Source organism: Ixodes scapularis, unplaced genomic scaffold (assembly GCF_016920785.2).
Source record: "Ixodes scapularis isolate PalLabHiFi unplaced genomic scaffold, ASM1692078v2 PGA_scaffold1__304_contigs__length_218370807, whole genome shotgun sequence".
In the NCBI taxonomy this organism is placed as follows: domain Eukaryota; kingdom Metazoa; phylum Arthropoda; class Arachnida; order Ixodida; family Ixodidae; genus Ixodes; species Ixodes scapularis.
The window spans coordinates 121,528,729-121,544,504 of record NW_024609846.1 but is presented as its reverse complement, the minus strand read 5'-3'; the positions used below and the strand labels follow the sequence as shown (position 1 = coordinate 121,544,504).

Below are 15,776 nucleotides of genomic sequence, written 5' to 3'. Positions count from 1 at the left end.
AAATTTCGACTTACGTTTCGTTCGGCGAGTCGCGCTTGAGTTTCGCTCGCATAGTGTAGGTCGTTAGACGTTGACTGTCACACACGTTTTTTGCGAGCATTATACTACATACAGACAGGCTGAACTGCGAGTGAATAGCGTTGCACACGTTTTTATAAAATCGGGAACATAATCCTCCTTGCGCCTTCGTTTTCTTTGAACCAAATCTCGTTACAAGTTCAACTGGTTTAAAAAGAGCGCGTAGCACTTGCAATTCCAAGTCTGGAGCGTACTGTCGCATCGTTATGAGAGAGTTTTAGTGAACCGTTTTAGGGAACCGCTAGGAAACCAAGAACGATTCTCTAAAACTCTCTACTAGTAAGTTTTAGGGAACCGTTTTTCGTACATCCGATACGTATGCGATGGGCCCGGCTCCGGTACGAACTGCGCAGTGCGAGCCTTCTGGGGTAGTCTTCTGGTTTACCCTATCGGATGTGCGAAAACTGTTCCCTAAAACTCTCTATTACGTTTGCGCTAGAATCACTGCCAACTTAAAAAATGACGGGCTTCTAATGTTTGCTTATTGCTCCTTGAATAATTAGAAAGTTTTAGGGAACCGTTATTGTACATGCGATATGGTACGATAGGCCTTCCAGTACGAACTGCACATCTGCTACCGCAGAAGGCTCGCTCATGCGTATAGTTCCCACTGGGGGCCCAATCGTACCTTATCAGACGTGCAAAAACGGTTCCCTTAAACTCTCTCTTGTGTTGTCTGTTGTTCCTCGGCGTTCTTAAATGTCTCGATCTCATTGCCTGGGAGTGATATTGCACATGGTTGGGACTCTCTAAGCATGCATGTTCTCAAGCTGTCGGCAACCATTGGATCATCTTTAGAAAACTAGGATACTATGTGTGTACGCCTTCCATCTTGTGGAAAATTGCTGCCCACAAAATTTGTTGCAAATCCGGGGGACTAAAACTACGGGAGGTGTCCGGAGTATTACATAATGCCTAGGAGCAGGGATGAACAACACTAAAAATGTATTTAAATACACATACAAAATACTTCGGCAAATATGTACTTAATTACAAATCCTACTTCACTTCTACAACGAGAGTTGTTGATCATCTTCAAATATTTTTTTTTCGAATACATATTGTTTTTAAAGACTGACGTCTTAAACTTATAATTAACCCAAATAAAAAGGACCATGCCCAAATAAAGGGTGGAGTTTATATATACTAAGAATCGAGTGCTTGGAAAGAATGTTGCAGCTTAAAAGATAAAATATCTTTGCCGGTGACTTCGTGGGGGGTGGATACAGCGTGAGGAAAAACAGTGTCGTCGGTGTAATATTTTAAATGGGTGGGTTGAGGGATCAAAGCCTTTTAAAGCGTACCTTTATTTTGGCGCCTTTAAAAAAATTAAACTACCTAACCGAAAAGGCAATAATCGTACTCATCCTATTAATTCCTTATTCTACTCTTCCTTCGTGCTTCAATGTTTATTTTGAGCAAGACCTAGTAAGTTTCGGGCTCTTTGCGTATGGCTCTCTTCGCAAAAAGTGTCCGCTATCACATTTGATTGCAAACAGCTATGCCCATAATTCTATTTGGGGATGTATTTGAAATACTGAAATTTAAGTATTTATGCACACAGTTTACAAATGCATTGCCAATATGTAATTAAATACGAAATGCAAAGTTTTCAGAGCATTCTGAATACGTATTTCGCGTGATATGTTTTAACGGTTTTGCAACATCGACGACGGCCGCCCTACATCGCCAACCACAGCATCAACAACTACTGTTACGCCAACTAAAGCATCAACAGCGGACGTCATTCCCAGTGGTGAGAACACCCCATAACAGATATAGCTTTAATATAAATTCAGAAAACCTTCGTACGTGTAAATCACGTAAACTCAGTACATACCTTGGCGTCGTCCGTAGAACGTGCGAACACTGCAGGTCGCCATTTTGAACTGCAAACAGTCAGTCAGTTTTCTTCAGCGCTGTTTGCTCAACGCTCCTCCAAATGGCAACGCAGACTATGTCCATGACGGTGGATAACGTTCTTTCCTGTTTGCGGCGCCATTTTTTGTAGTTTTTTCCTCCCGCAATTAAAAACTGATTTAGATGCATCAGATGAACACACGTGCAGTGTCACGCCTCAGGTTGTATTGTTACATTCTCGCCCTTATTGCCGAACACGTTAACCCCGTCCCAATTTTACCGCACACAAAGGCCTGGGCATTCCGTTTCCGGTAGGACACGATGGTAACCAATCTCAGCGAACAATTGAAGAATCCCATAGAATGAACCCCCATTACAGTAGACCTTGTTTGCCTTGGACTCTCCAAACGCGCGAACTTCTGCCGCACCAACCTTAAAGGGGCCGTGCAACAATATTTGCAACCATACTTAAAAAAAAACAAGCTAGCTGATGGTGACTCATGGTAACAAAACCCGAGACTCGGGAACACAGAAAAGGACGAGCACAACACAACGTCTTAAAAACAGCTGAAGGTTTATTTGTCAGACACTCGTGTTTCAGACGTTGTGTTGTGTTCGTCCCATTCTGTGATCCTGAGTCTCGGGTTTTATTACCATGGAACAATATTTGGTTGGAACGTTCGTCACTCTACACAAGCTTACTGGCACCAGATGATCTAAATATACTCGTACGTAAGGCCATTCCCCAAAAGGCTTCTTTGTCGCCGCTTAATTTCGAGGATAAAAGCGGACGTTTTTCTTCAGTCTTTTCTTCGCAAAACTTGATGACGAAGTTGTGAAGATCGGATTGTTGACGTTATCAACGATCCGATCTCCACAACTTTGTCAACAAGTCTTGCGATGCCCCAAGGGTGACATGCATCGACATGCATTTGGGTGGTGGCTCATCACTGTGATAACGGGAATAGCCGGACCTTAACAATGTGTGGTGCTCAGCGCCTGCCCAATGTTTCGCCAACCATTTCGGGTAGCGTCTATGATAAACACTTGGGGCATATAATCGGCTGCAGATCACGTCACCGCTTGTTCTGCCTGCCAGTTGAGGGAGTGCACGCTGCACGCTGCTCCAAGCAACTCACGTTGCTTGGGGAGAAAAAAACAAAACGCGTGTTTCAGGTTACGAATGTCAAGGAATATTTATAAGTGGTATTGACTGAAAGTACAAAAGTTGCTGCACCGCTCCTTCAATGTTACAAACAGCGCCTGCAATGTTGCAACACAAGATTCAAGTAAAACATGGGAAGAGGTGTAAAAGTTCCCGAACTTTGTCCTCTATATTTGTCAACAATACCGGAAAGCTCCAACCTTAGCTAAAACTTTCATGACCATATTTATGTTTTCAGTGTGTCTGAGATTAAAAGGATTTTGCAAAAACAATAAAAAAAAAAACATTTTGTTTATTTATATTTTTTTTTACCACGGAAGAAGAGTCATTGTCACAACAACGTAGTGTTTGCTGAAATAATAATAGGAGCGATGAACCTTTGTGTTAGTTTGAGACTATAATTTCTCTGAAGGTTGCTTATGAACAGTCATTCACTGCCTTTTTTTCTCAGTTGCTTCAGTGCCTTTTTTTTTTTTGTAATTTAGTTTACATGTGTTCTTTGCGTTTGAAGACGTTTGTGTGTGATAGGCATCTTTCAAAACGTGCTTTTGCGACTAAACGTAGCTTCGTGGGAAAGAAAAAGGAAAAATTTGCCTCTGGACGAGGATAAAACAAATGCAGCACGTCGGTCTCACGCAAAAGTACGCTGCCCCGGATTCCTTTTTCCTTTTTTAATTTATCACTTTTTGTGGTTTTCTGAGCACAAGCGCGTGTCGGCGATGTATCGAGGACCTGTTGTACGGAAACACGTGTCTCACAGTTTGTAGTCGAGAGGAGGAAACGATAATTTGCTGCCCAAACGCTGCGACACACATGTAAATACTTTACTGGGGAGTACTTTTTACCCCGCGAAAATTCAATCACGACCCTGACAGATTTGCGCAGTTGTAGCCTCGGGGTTTTTCTGCTTTGAAATGGGAGGGGGTGGCTGGCGCCATCTATCGCACTCAAAACCCGTCGCGAGGCAGCGGAGAAGTCAGCCGTCTCTGCTGCCCCGGCAAATCCAGTATCTCGGTGCGTCGGCCGCAGCCCTCTTCCTCGGCGCAGCACCAAGAAAATGAGACAGCGTGGACAGAGCGATGCGGGTGCACGTTCTCTCGGAAGGGCGGTTTTCAAACTGCTCGGGGGAGGACTAGGCGCTGAAGTCGCACACTCTAAAATGCAAATGAACGAAATAATATGCTTCCTTCATGGTTGCCGATAGTTATTGACACTGCTCGGACATCGTACAAAAGGCACGCGGTATTCGCTGCAGACAGTTTTTTGTATGACCATTGTGGCCGTCATACAAGGAAGACCTTAAACAGTGTTTGCAGACTGTCTTTTGTGTGTTTACCGTGCGAATTTAAGAAACGCGGAGCGTAGTGGGAGTCCAGACATAGACCCCTCTATTCTCACAAAGCCTGGTAGTTTGACGACGGAGCCATATAGAGTGCCCGGTCGCAGTATTGGAGCGCGAGGATCTCGTAACACAGAGCGTCAATTCGAGCCATTTCTCGGGGAACCTGGACCTCCGCGCACAGCTTTTGCAGCGGCGAGGGCTCGAGAGTCGAAACACACTTTTTCGCTCGGGAGAACTGTGTTTCGTCGTCTCGCCGCAGCTTGGCGCCAGTCACGTGGCTCTCCTCTCATCCGTTGTCGGTCGCTCCATCTTTTTCATTTCGGCTGCCGCTTCTCGTGGCGATCTGCCAGGCTTTGTCAGTATATAAAAGGCTAGGGTCCAGAGCGTGCTGTCATCACTCCGTGGTACATGAGATTGCAAGATTAGCAGACGTGCGCGCCAAAGAACACTCCAAGAAGAAACATAATAGGCCAGGCCCTATATTTTTTAAAGATGTCAGTGTCTATAAACGCTTGCTAGTACGACCTCTGGTGATCTTGGTGTTGGGGGGGTGGGGGGGGGGGGGGGGGTAGATCGGTTGACGGTACCTGGAACACGTGTCCGACTGGTGTGTTCACCGCGTCCAAAAAAGTGGCCTCTCGATTTCGCCTGATTACGTCATAGTAGTGTCATGCTGTCGCCAGTCGTGATCCTGCAGCGACGTCCCAACAGTTGTGGTGAACGGAGCAGACACCTGTTCTGCTGCAGGTCGCTCTTCACTTCGACAGTCCACGGGAGCTACAGCAGCAGGAAGTTGGGACGCCTGGGACGCCGTGACGACAACGACACTGGTGTTCGCTCGCTCTTTTCGCCAGCATCCAGTCGCCAGAATCGCGACAGGCTTCTGTGACGTCATTTGTAGCCACTTTGGAACCACTTATAATGTATGGGCGGTATAGGACGCTAAACACACCAGTCGGAGACGCGCTCCAGGCACTAAAGCCCGACAGCCAAGAATTACTGAGGCGTACCCACGGTTTCCAGACCGTCGCCCCAACAAAGTGTTTTCCATCCGAGGTGGCCAAAGTAGCTCTCCAAGCGCGGCTGCTTGCAAACGTCTATAGTAATATATTTGCGCATAGTATCCCAATAAGCAGGATAAAGAAAGAGGGACGGAGAAGGGAGGGGATGGGGGCGTATGAAAGGCGAGGATGGGCTTCGTCTGAGTACGTAACCTGAGGCAATCGCTCTATGAAGGCGACCGAAGCCTCTACGAGAACAGTCCTTGGATTTCCCCTTATGACCGCGCCAATCCGTCCCACACACACCTTCCCCTAATCAGGCCGCAGATGACCACTCCGAGAGACCGCACTCGTCCGGCGGCCGCCCTCTCGCGTCCGTGAACCTCGACGTCTCCGAAGGCGCGGCGCCCGGCGTCTGCAGCGGCGCTCGGGGCGGCGGCGGCGGCGGCGGCGGCGTCGGGATTAATGGGGCCGCCAATTCAATTAGGCGACGGTGGGGCCCGCGAGCCTCCCGCCGGCGGGCGGAGGGGGGGACCCCGGTCACGACGGTGACCCCGCGAGATGGCCCGGCCGGGGCTCTTTGCTCGACGCCGCGCACGCCCGCTTCGCCGCGCGGTGTCGTGTTGTGCTTGTCCTCGCGGAAAGCGTCGTCCCCCTTGTGTAATTTAAACGGCGTGCCGTCCCTCCTCGCTAATTCCCTCAAGGACTGCACGCCGCTGCTCGCAGCGGCTGCCATGTCCCCGCCGGCAGAGGCGTGTTGGTGCAGCGGCGACTTCGAAGAGGGGGGGAAGGGGGGGGGGGGGGGGGGGGCAGGCATCGCGTACGCGCGAACGATGATCGGAAGGAGATGAATTGCTCGATTGTGGACGGTGATGTCTTACTGGGCTCCGACATGACGGAGGTGAGAGGGGACCGATGGATGCCAAGGGCCGTGATCGTGGAGGAACGGCCAGTCGGGTTCTTTTTTTGGTTGGGGATGTGAAGTATACGGATGTATTGGATTACCGCGATATATCCGGCACCGTGTCCTAACGAATGGCAATGCAGTCATCACTGGAAGCCGATCGTTCACCGGAAAGGAAGGAGCTATCTGGCCAAACCACGCCCCAGGACGCTGAGGCGTGCCCTGGGGGCGTGTCTGGTTTTGCCGCTCTACGTATGACAGAGTTAATAGACAGCGTTCATATGCAGCTCCAAGATAACTAAGGCTTTTCTCCATGCGCCATGGAAAGACGGGCGGACGCGCGCAGTTATTTCTTGATCCTAATGGACTTCCAGCAACGTTAATTGTTTTGTATTAATGCATCATTAACACGTTATTTTTAAGAACGCTTAGCCCCAATTTTCTTCAAATGGAAGTCATATGCTCTACATGTGAGACATAAGAGGGGAAAGAAGGGGGGGGGGAGGACCGTTTCCCCATTTTTTCTTGCATCGCACGGTCATTGATTTGGCGGCCATAATATTTCTAGTTCCCATTTTATTTTCGTCTACGTCATTCGCCGAGCCTCTCCGTACATCTCGGGGATTTGATCTAAAAATATTGGCACTGAAGTGGACCCGCGCGGACACCTTTTACAGTGTGGCGCGTTTATTTGAAAACAATTTCTGACCAAATGATACCGTCAAGGTCCTGTCGTGCCTAGTCGGTAGACCACGTTTCAACTGCAGGCTCGAACGTCTCAGTATGGTCTCGGCGAAATGCGCAGACCACGTGGTCTCTGGGGCGTGCTTTCGCAATTCAACAAAAATGCTCACGCGTCCACCTTTTTTTGAGAGCAGTTGCAGACTCAATCTTTGCGATCGGCCAAGAACAAGCTCGGCTGATTTAAGGCCTAAAATGCGCGACACTAGGCGTGTAGAGAACGCCAGTTTGCCAGCGTCTCGTCGTAAGCGCCAACAAGCGAGCACAGCGCACTCGAACACACTCCAACGCAAATGCGCGGACCAGCATTCTACAGCAACAGCTGTTAGTGGGAACGTCCCCAAGAAATTGCGTAACCGTCCACAGAAAAAGGAAATGCGGTGACGTCATCAGCTACGTCATCATTCACGTGATTTGCTCCAAGCCGCCGCACCTCAGACTCCCGCCGAGACCGGAAACTCCTCTCCCCTTCCGGTGCTCGCTGTTGAGCTCGGGCGAGTAACAAAACCACGTGAACGCATCTGGACGGTAAACAATCATTTGTGGAAATCTATAAGAGCAACGAAAATAGACCCTTTTCAAAAATGCGCACCCTCTCTAGCAGCTGTTGCACCGATAGCGAGAGTCGACCATTGTTTTCGAGCACACTCAGAGCATGTATCGGACATGAGGGCCGTGTCAGAGTTCGGCGTGAACTCGGTCGAGTTCGTGACGAGAACGAGCGCTGCGTCGGCATTCGGCAAGGACTCGGATCCAGCCACACGCTTGGTGCTCCAGAAATGTCGACCGCCAATGTTGCTTGATGAGGTTTTGAAAAAGAGTCCATCTCCGCAGAAATCAGGCCGCGAGATAAACATCCGTTGCTGTTATACACGGTAACGTAAACACGCAGTCGGATTCTAAATTGGACGCGCTGCTTTGGACGCAGGCTCCCGCGTTCCGTCTTCGCTGGGCGGCGGCGGTGACTGCAGCCTGGACTCGTTCTCGGACGGCGACTGCGGCGACGACGGCGGGGCCTCGTCGGCCGAACCGGGGCTGACGCTGAAGCGCAAGCAGCGGCGCTCGCGCACCACCTTCACGGCGGCCCAGCTGGACGAGCTGGAGAAGGCTTTCGAGCGGACCCAGTACCCGGACATCTACACGCGCGAGGAGCTCGCCCAACGGACCAGGCTCACCGAGGCAAGGGTCCAGGTATAGCTCTGTCGGACCATCCGAGAGGGCGCCGCAGTTCCCTCGCCGGACCTCGCATTTAAGCCTGCAATGCTTCTCAAACCGTCTAATCACAGAAGGTTGCCCGTCGCCTGTCCGCGAATTCCCCCGCTGAATTTAGCGAGGAGATTGGCGTCACGTGATGCCAGAGTATCACCTGACAACATAACTTGACACCGTGGTATCGCCCCACGTGACCACTTTGCGTGACGTCACTGTGCCGCGTCACACCACGAATTGAAACTGTGACGTCAATTTCCCCGCTAAATTTAACGTAAAAATTGACGTCACGTGACGTCAATTTTTTTGTTAAATTTAGGGAGACATTAATACACGGTATATTTTTCTTCGTTTCGTTAGGTAATTTTTTTGTTAGGTAGAGTTTAACGCTTGTTATCGAAAACACTGGCTGGCTGGCGCAAGTCGCTGCTCAATATCAAGGGCTCCGGTCTTGCGTCATGGGAGTGCGAACCCGAAAACAATGAGTTGCCAGCCATATATAAAAGTGTTAAAAAGTTCCATTCATTCGTGTTTTTATTGGTCGCCATTAGAGCTCCGCGTGCGTTCTGCCTTCTATCTATACGCTCTATAAAATTAAAACGTTCCCCTACGTGGCTGCTTGCATCGACTTTATATTATCTGCTATTGTGATGGCCTTGCTGCCGAGGGCGTACCTTCTGCGGAGTACATTTTTGTACGACCGAATGTGCTAAGAGAAGGTAGAAGTGACCACCCCAGCCTGGTGCGATGATGTCACGTGCAAGCCGCGTAATTCTTGGCCGCAGTCTTGTCCGTGTGTATTCCGGTTCCAGTGCTAACGCGAGAGACCGCGTGCGGATGCAGGTGTGGTTCAGCAACCGTCGCGCCCGCTGGCGGAAGCAGATGGGCAGTCAGCAGCTGAACGGCTTCTCGGCGCTCAGCCTGCCCGTGTACCCAGCCTCGAGCAACCCGTACCTCCTGCAGCCGGGGGAGCCCGGACAGGGCGCCTCGTACGCGCCGCCCCCGCACCAAGCGCAGGGTGAGCAGAGCACCCGGGGGCAAGGGGGGGGGGGAGGGGGGGGGGGGACACCGCCGGAGACCCCATGAGTTCGAAACCCGTTCACAGCCATAAGGCAGTAAAGTTGACATTTGGGCTAGTTGGTAGTCTAACATATTGAGGTATTTAGCGCACAAGGTAGAGAGAAGAACAGTACTCCTTTCCTGTCCTGTCCTTCTTCTCTCTACCTTGTTCGCTAAATACCTCAATATACAGCCATAAGGATCGATCTGAAATTGTTATAAAAAGGGGGCTGAGTATTTGGTTCCTTTCAAGATGGTCGCAAACAACTAAAGTACTGCCCATACGTCCTGCTGTAAACGGCAAAACAACAACAACAACAAAAAAAAGTTCCGAGGACAGCTAAGCACTTCTTATGAGTTGTGAATGTTAAAGCGTGAATGTCGTTCTCCTGCTCTCTTAGTTCGTCTGCGGCGTACTGGCGTGGACGGCCACGTTTGGCTACTGCCCAGGTTGCGGCCGACGGCTGCAACCTTGGCAGTAGCGGAACGTGGAAACGCGAAACGACATCACGTTTTTGATGTCTTGAACGTAGAATCGTTTGTTCAACGTTCGAGACATCGCTCGCAGGCTGGAAATCTTTGAGAACAAGTGACTGATAAAAGCTGCCCGGCATAGAAATAATAAAAATAAACACCTTTCATAGCCGACGTACTTTATTCTTTACGGTTTAAATGTTCTTAACGGCTCGTAAAGATTCAAGGCGGGGTCATTTCATATACTGACAGAACGGGCATATTAACAATATGTACGCACCACCGGAATGCTGGTGAACCTTGAACACACTCTACATTCCTTTCGATAGTTAGTTTGCTTAGAATAGTCGCTTGTTTTTACACACCTGCTGTGGAACGCAGGTTTGAGCCGAAAATATAGCGAAGCTAAACGTCGTTCACTGATAAGGAAAAATGCGCCAACTAAAGCAATTACTTTCAGAATGTTAATGAAAGTACATACTTTGTCCGGTCGCCTACCAGTCACCTAGCTGTGTTTGGAGATGTGTGTTTGTCCATTGTCCCCCTTGTTCTCCTTTTCCAAAAATTATTATCGTCATTCTTGTCCAGATCGTTTGCACCTTTGCACTACTTGCATTATCACTATTCGGTACGATCCAAACAACAAAAATGCACCATGTTATGTCCCGGCGAAGAGACAAAATTCACTCGCGTTTTCCCATAGGAATGCACTGGAGCACCGCAAAAAGTAGACCGGTTGCTGTCTGCTTCAATTTGCCACCCGGAAGTCGCATAGACAGTAGCGCGAGTTGAACCTCTAGCGTATATTATAACTCTATGGCTTGATCTGACCGCTTTTGTTTACATTCACGGAATTCGCGTCTCCAGCTCGACGCTCGCCCTCCCGCGGCGGAAACGGGAAGCGCTCTAGTGAGGGTCCCCCGATTCTCCTGCTCAGCGGGCATGGCGGAACTGCTCGCGATCATGGCTCGCAAAATGTCGTTTCCGAATGCAAACAACACTCTTGAACTGTCCCAACGTAGTGCTGCAGCCGGTATGGGATTGTACCTTATTGGAGAGCTTTAGTATTGCGCATAGAAGCAAACGCGAGCGATGTGCGTTTGCTTTAGAGTTGCGTGCCCCACGTTGTGCGTGCGCCTCATCGCCATGCGCCATCTAAGACCGCGATTTCGGGCTCCGCGCACGCGCAGAGTGGAACGCGCAAAGCTAACGCAAACACACAGGGTTCGCTCGTATACACCATATTAAAACTCACTACTGTTTCACCGGCTTCCAACGCCAACGAAACGCACTGCAGTGAGCAGACGTGCAAGCAGGTAGGCGTTCCTTCGAACTGGAAAGACTGAGATTGGCAAAACGACGGCGAGCAAATACAAAAGTAAATAAATGTTATGAAAAAATTAGTAATTAAAAAAAAAACTTTTTTTAACTTTTGGGCATTTGGTCTGGAAGTATATTGGCGGCGACTTTGGACGTTTCACCGATTGTCAAAAGTCGCGACTTTGATAGCACAATATACTTTACCCACAATTAATGTAATTTTACATGGATTTCTCACATTCTGTAATGTTTTCATTGATTTTAGACTATTTTTATTTTATTTGTAATTAAAATGCAGCAATTAGAACAAGTGATGATAATTAGCACATTTTTCATTGTCATATTTCTTCGCCCGTTTAAAATGAGATCATAAGCAACAAATTAGAGCTTGAAGAATTACTTATTCAAACATGTGAATTTTAATATTATTATTATTAATACAAATCGCGGCAATGTATTCCTTTAATTAACGCCAAGTTCACGAGAATACTGTATTTAACCATAATAGTCTTTCCAGAAAGGTATAATTCTGTTTTCTTTTTAGCATATGAAGAACTCTGACATAGTTATCAAGATAGACAAACAGTTAAACGCTGGATGTAATATGAAGTCCTACGAGTCACGCGTTGCTATAAACACACACACACACACACACACACACACACACACACACACACACACGCACACGCACACGCACACGCACACACACACACACACACACACACACACACACACACACACTTCAGCTGTCTGACTCGGATTCCGTCTTGGGTTGTTGCAGTGAGAGCAGCGTTTCTTAGTTTATGCGTTTCGTGGACATATTGTAAAAATTGGAATTATTCTCTTATTCTTGTGCTGGGATAATTTTCATTATTTCCCATGACAATTATCTGAGCGAGAAAAAGGCAGCGAGAACGCACAGATTTCAGCACTGGTATTTTCAACAACTACGAATATCAGCCTGGATCGAACAGTATGTTACAAAATAAAGCTTACGCGAACAACTTTTCTAAGTAAATAATTACGATGTGAGACAGATCCTGAGTCATGAAAGAGTCCGAAATTAAGACCTCTGTCGAGAAATTAAATCCAAAATAAAGGTAAGTTTCGGTTTCACTCCAGAATTAAAACGCGCATCCTTCCGTAATTAATACGCTAACCACCGTTCTTGTTTTCAGGTTAAAGAGGTGACCTGCGCTCATAAAACATTAGCCTCCTCGTATTACCAGAAATAATTTATGTCGCTCAGTGAAGCCAGCACACTAGACAGGCTCAATAGCGGCACTCATCTCTGACCCTCACTAAACCCGCCATCTTGGAAAATGAGTGGCGCCACCTATAGTTAGTTGGAGTCGCGAATAGCGAAATGAGGGATGCTCCCCCCACTTCTCACCTTAGCAAAGAGAACGCCAGAGAGGAGGTCGCCTTCCCTCCGGCATTCGCTCTGCTAAAGTGGAGAGGAGTGGGAGTAGTTCCCCCTGAACCTGACACCGACTATAAAGATCATTCCTATAAGAATATAATCAAGTAACTCGTTTTCTTTTTTTGTTTTATCTTAATTATGATATTCAGCATCTCGCGGGTGCCATTCTGCATGAGCAGCGGTACCATGTATTTCAGCCAGACATGTACAAATTACTCAAAAAAGGTAGTTAAGTTAAGTTACTGAGTAGTGACGCCAAAAGTAATTGGAGTAGAGTAGAAATTACGCATTTGTAATAGTAATTGAGTAAACTACTAACTACTGTAAAAAGTAGTGAGTTACTTTGAAGTTACTTTCGAAGTTACTTTTTGTATTTTGTGGTAGCCTGACACGCCTGACAAGAAAATCGTTTTCAACAAAAAGGAGGTTTTCCCCGGCGTAGAAGGTCGGAAGGACGCGAAAGATTAAGTGAACAAGCATCGTCGCTCGTACAGTTGTAGCTTGAAGCGGGAAGGTGCTCCCATGAATGGATTATCCGTGTCTGCGTTTGTGGGCTGGGGAGTCCGGCTTTGGGCAAGGTAGTATGCGCTGACGACGAGGCGACCATGGGAACAGCTAGGCGCCAAGCTGCGAGGTCATTCCAATGGCGCCTACCCGTGGAACCCCAAACCGCTTGAGTCAGAGCTCACTAAAGGTAGACAACATGAAAACAACAACAACCCTCGGAGTGTCCCCGACTTTCACGGTTGCAGTTGGAGGCGCGGCGCTTATGTGCATTACCGCATTACGTCAATACCCGACCAAGGCTTGCTAAAGGACCCATGAAACGAATTTTGGGCTGGAGTAAATCACTTTATATTGGGATTTTACTAATAGCACATCGTTCAGTGGGCCAAAAGAACAAAGGTAGAAAGTCAGAAGACTGACTTTCGCTACGAAAATTTGCAAAACATAGCGGACTATCTCGTACCTCCTTCCCTTCGTAAACTCTCCGCCTTTTCGCTGTGATACATCCGCGGACCCCGCAGCGCGTCACCGGGCTACTAGCCACCATAACCGGGCCCCCGCAGCGCGTCACCAGGGCCCAAGCGCACGTCACACGACACCGGACCTCACTTAATCCCTTTACCCCTAAGGTGACATTAGGGTGGAAGCTACGCGCTTGCCGGACCAATCAGCCGCCTCCCTTTCATCACCTGACCTCATTCCCTGCGGGTCGGTATGCGCGAGAGAGCGTGATCACGTGGAAAATCTGTGGCTGGCCCAACGAGCACGTAGCTTCCACAGCACTGTCAGCTTCAGGGTGAACGGGGTGGGGAAAGCAACTAGTCGGAATTTTGAGCGACGGGCTAATCTTCTAGGGGGACAATGGCTGTGTCCGGCTACACAAGCAAAAGGGGACTCCCCCCTTTCCGACTTCTTGAACTGTTTGGTACAATGCGCGATTTATGAGTTGAGGAGGAAAGATAAACAGAAAAAAGTTGAAAAAGCGTTTCATGACTCCTTTAAAGGCCGACGACCAGTTCGCGCCTTCCACTTTTCCCTCGCATCCTCCTCTCTCCCCTTCTGCCCTGTCCACCGCTGCCTGTTTCCTCCTCGCCCATGGTGAGGAGGATCTTCTGCCTTGCAAATCTCGAGTCTGGTCGTCGGCCTTTAAGGCCACGGTCCCACTGAATGCGGCAGTTTAGGTACTTTTTGGCAGGCCATTACTCCTCCTCTTTTAAATACTGTTTTGTGGGATTGATGTCATTCGAAAGGCAATGCAATCCTCTTTCATTTGATATTATGTATGTGTTGGTTTTTACTGTTCATGCGCGTTTGTAGCGTTGCGAATATGATGGCGCGGACCCTCACTTGCTCCGCTAGTTCATGTTTTATGAACGATCCATTAAAGATAACACGGTTCCAAATAGCAGTTTTGTTAAGATGATGTCGGAGCAGAATCTAACGATCCACTTTTTTGATATTTGCACTACTTTGTTTTTTTCATCCCTCCAAATATAGCCCTAAAATTGACATTTTTCAGCGCAAATATGTTTTTAATGACAAGTGCTAGCGCAATGAAAGTAGCTACCGATGTAGTGCTTATAATTGGTAATATGCAGAAAAAAATGTAATGTTGTGTAAAATTTTTTTGTTTAGATATTTTATATCAAACGTAGCACTTTTTTGTGCTTCAAGTCATGGTAGTTCAAATGCCGCTGAAGAAATAATTAAACTATGATAAACTTTTTTATAACATTTAGAACTACAGGGGTTGCCCAGGAGGTTGACGATGGCTTTTTTTCATTTTCAAAGTCATAACGCTCCAGGAGCCCTTCAAACTTACCTGTTTTTGACGCATATCTGTTTTGGACATCAAAGAGATTTATTGGCATTTAATAACATTTATTGTTTGGAATAGATATACATTGCGATGTATTAAATTTTCACAATGCTCTTGATTTGGTTTCTTAATAGATGTAGAGCTTAGCTAATTTTAAAAACAATTAAAAACTGTTTGGGTGTTTTGTTGCGCTACCTGGCGGATGGCAGACAAACTGCTGATTTCTAGTCTTCAAAAAATTTCCGAGGGCGGCGTTGGCATCTGTATCATCATCAATGTCCGTGTCTTTTTACCTTCACATTTAAAAAATATATTGGAAGATTTACTATCGATAAATGAATGGTTTAAGTATTGGGTCAGGCTAATAAATATAAGACAAATAATTACACAAGCGTAGCGTGATATAATGCGTTCATTATTCTATATGATTGAAATCAATAAACAATAAAGACGAAGAGGAAAATAATACACCCGAGTTCACTTTATGCCTAGAGTCACTACATGAGCTTTAAAGTATCGGCACTCAGTTCCCCGAAATTGGTTTGGGCGCCGCCATTTTGGGTCTTGCTCAGAGCAAACGCAACTGCCGATCATCATGATCCAAAAGTACGGCTTCCTCATCATTAGATGCGGTGCTAGGAAGCTGATGCAATATTGAAATGCTCTGCCGCGGGTTGTTTAAACATTTGTGAGGGACGGAAAAGCGTTTCCTGTGATTTTAGATAAAGGTCCATATAACTGGCAACCATGATTTTAAGCCACAATTTTAAGCCAAGTGTCGTTACTCGGATCCGCAGCTAATTTACTGGCACAAGCGGGAGCAATGAAGAAGAGGCAGGTGTCAAAAGGTAGTGGCTTGTGGAATCCACGGGGC

General features: G+C 47.4%; 1 protein-coding gene across 1 annotated transcript in view; it reads left to right on the top strand.

The window, feature by feature from the left end:
• The window catches only part of LOC8026963 (protein gooseberry-like), a 131,021-nt gene that overhangs the window by 100,592 nt on the left and 14,653 nt on the right, over positions 1 to 15,776 (top strand). The window contains exons 4-5 of the mRNA XM_029970433.3: positions 8,020 to 8,282; positions 9,144 to 9,318. Coding sequence (XP_029826293.2) covers positions 8,020 to 8,282; positions 9,144 to 9,318 — 438 coding nt within the window. The remainder of the gene's footprint in view (positions 1 to 8,019; positions 8,283 to 9,143; positions 9,319 to 15,776) is intronic.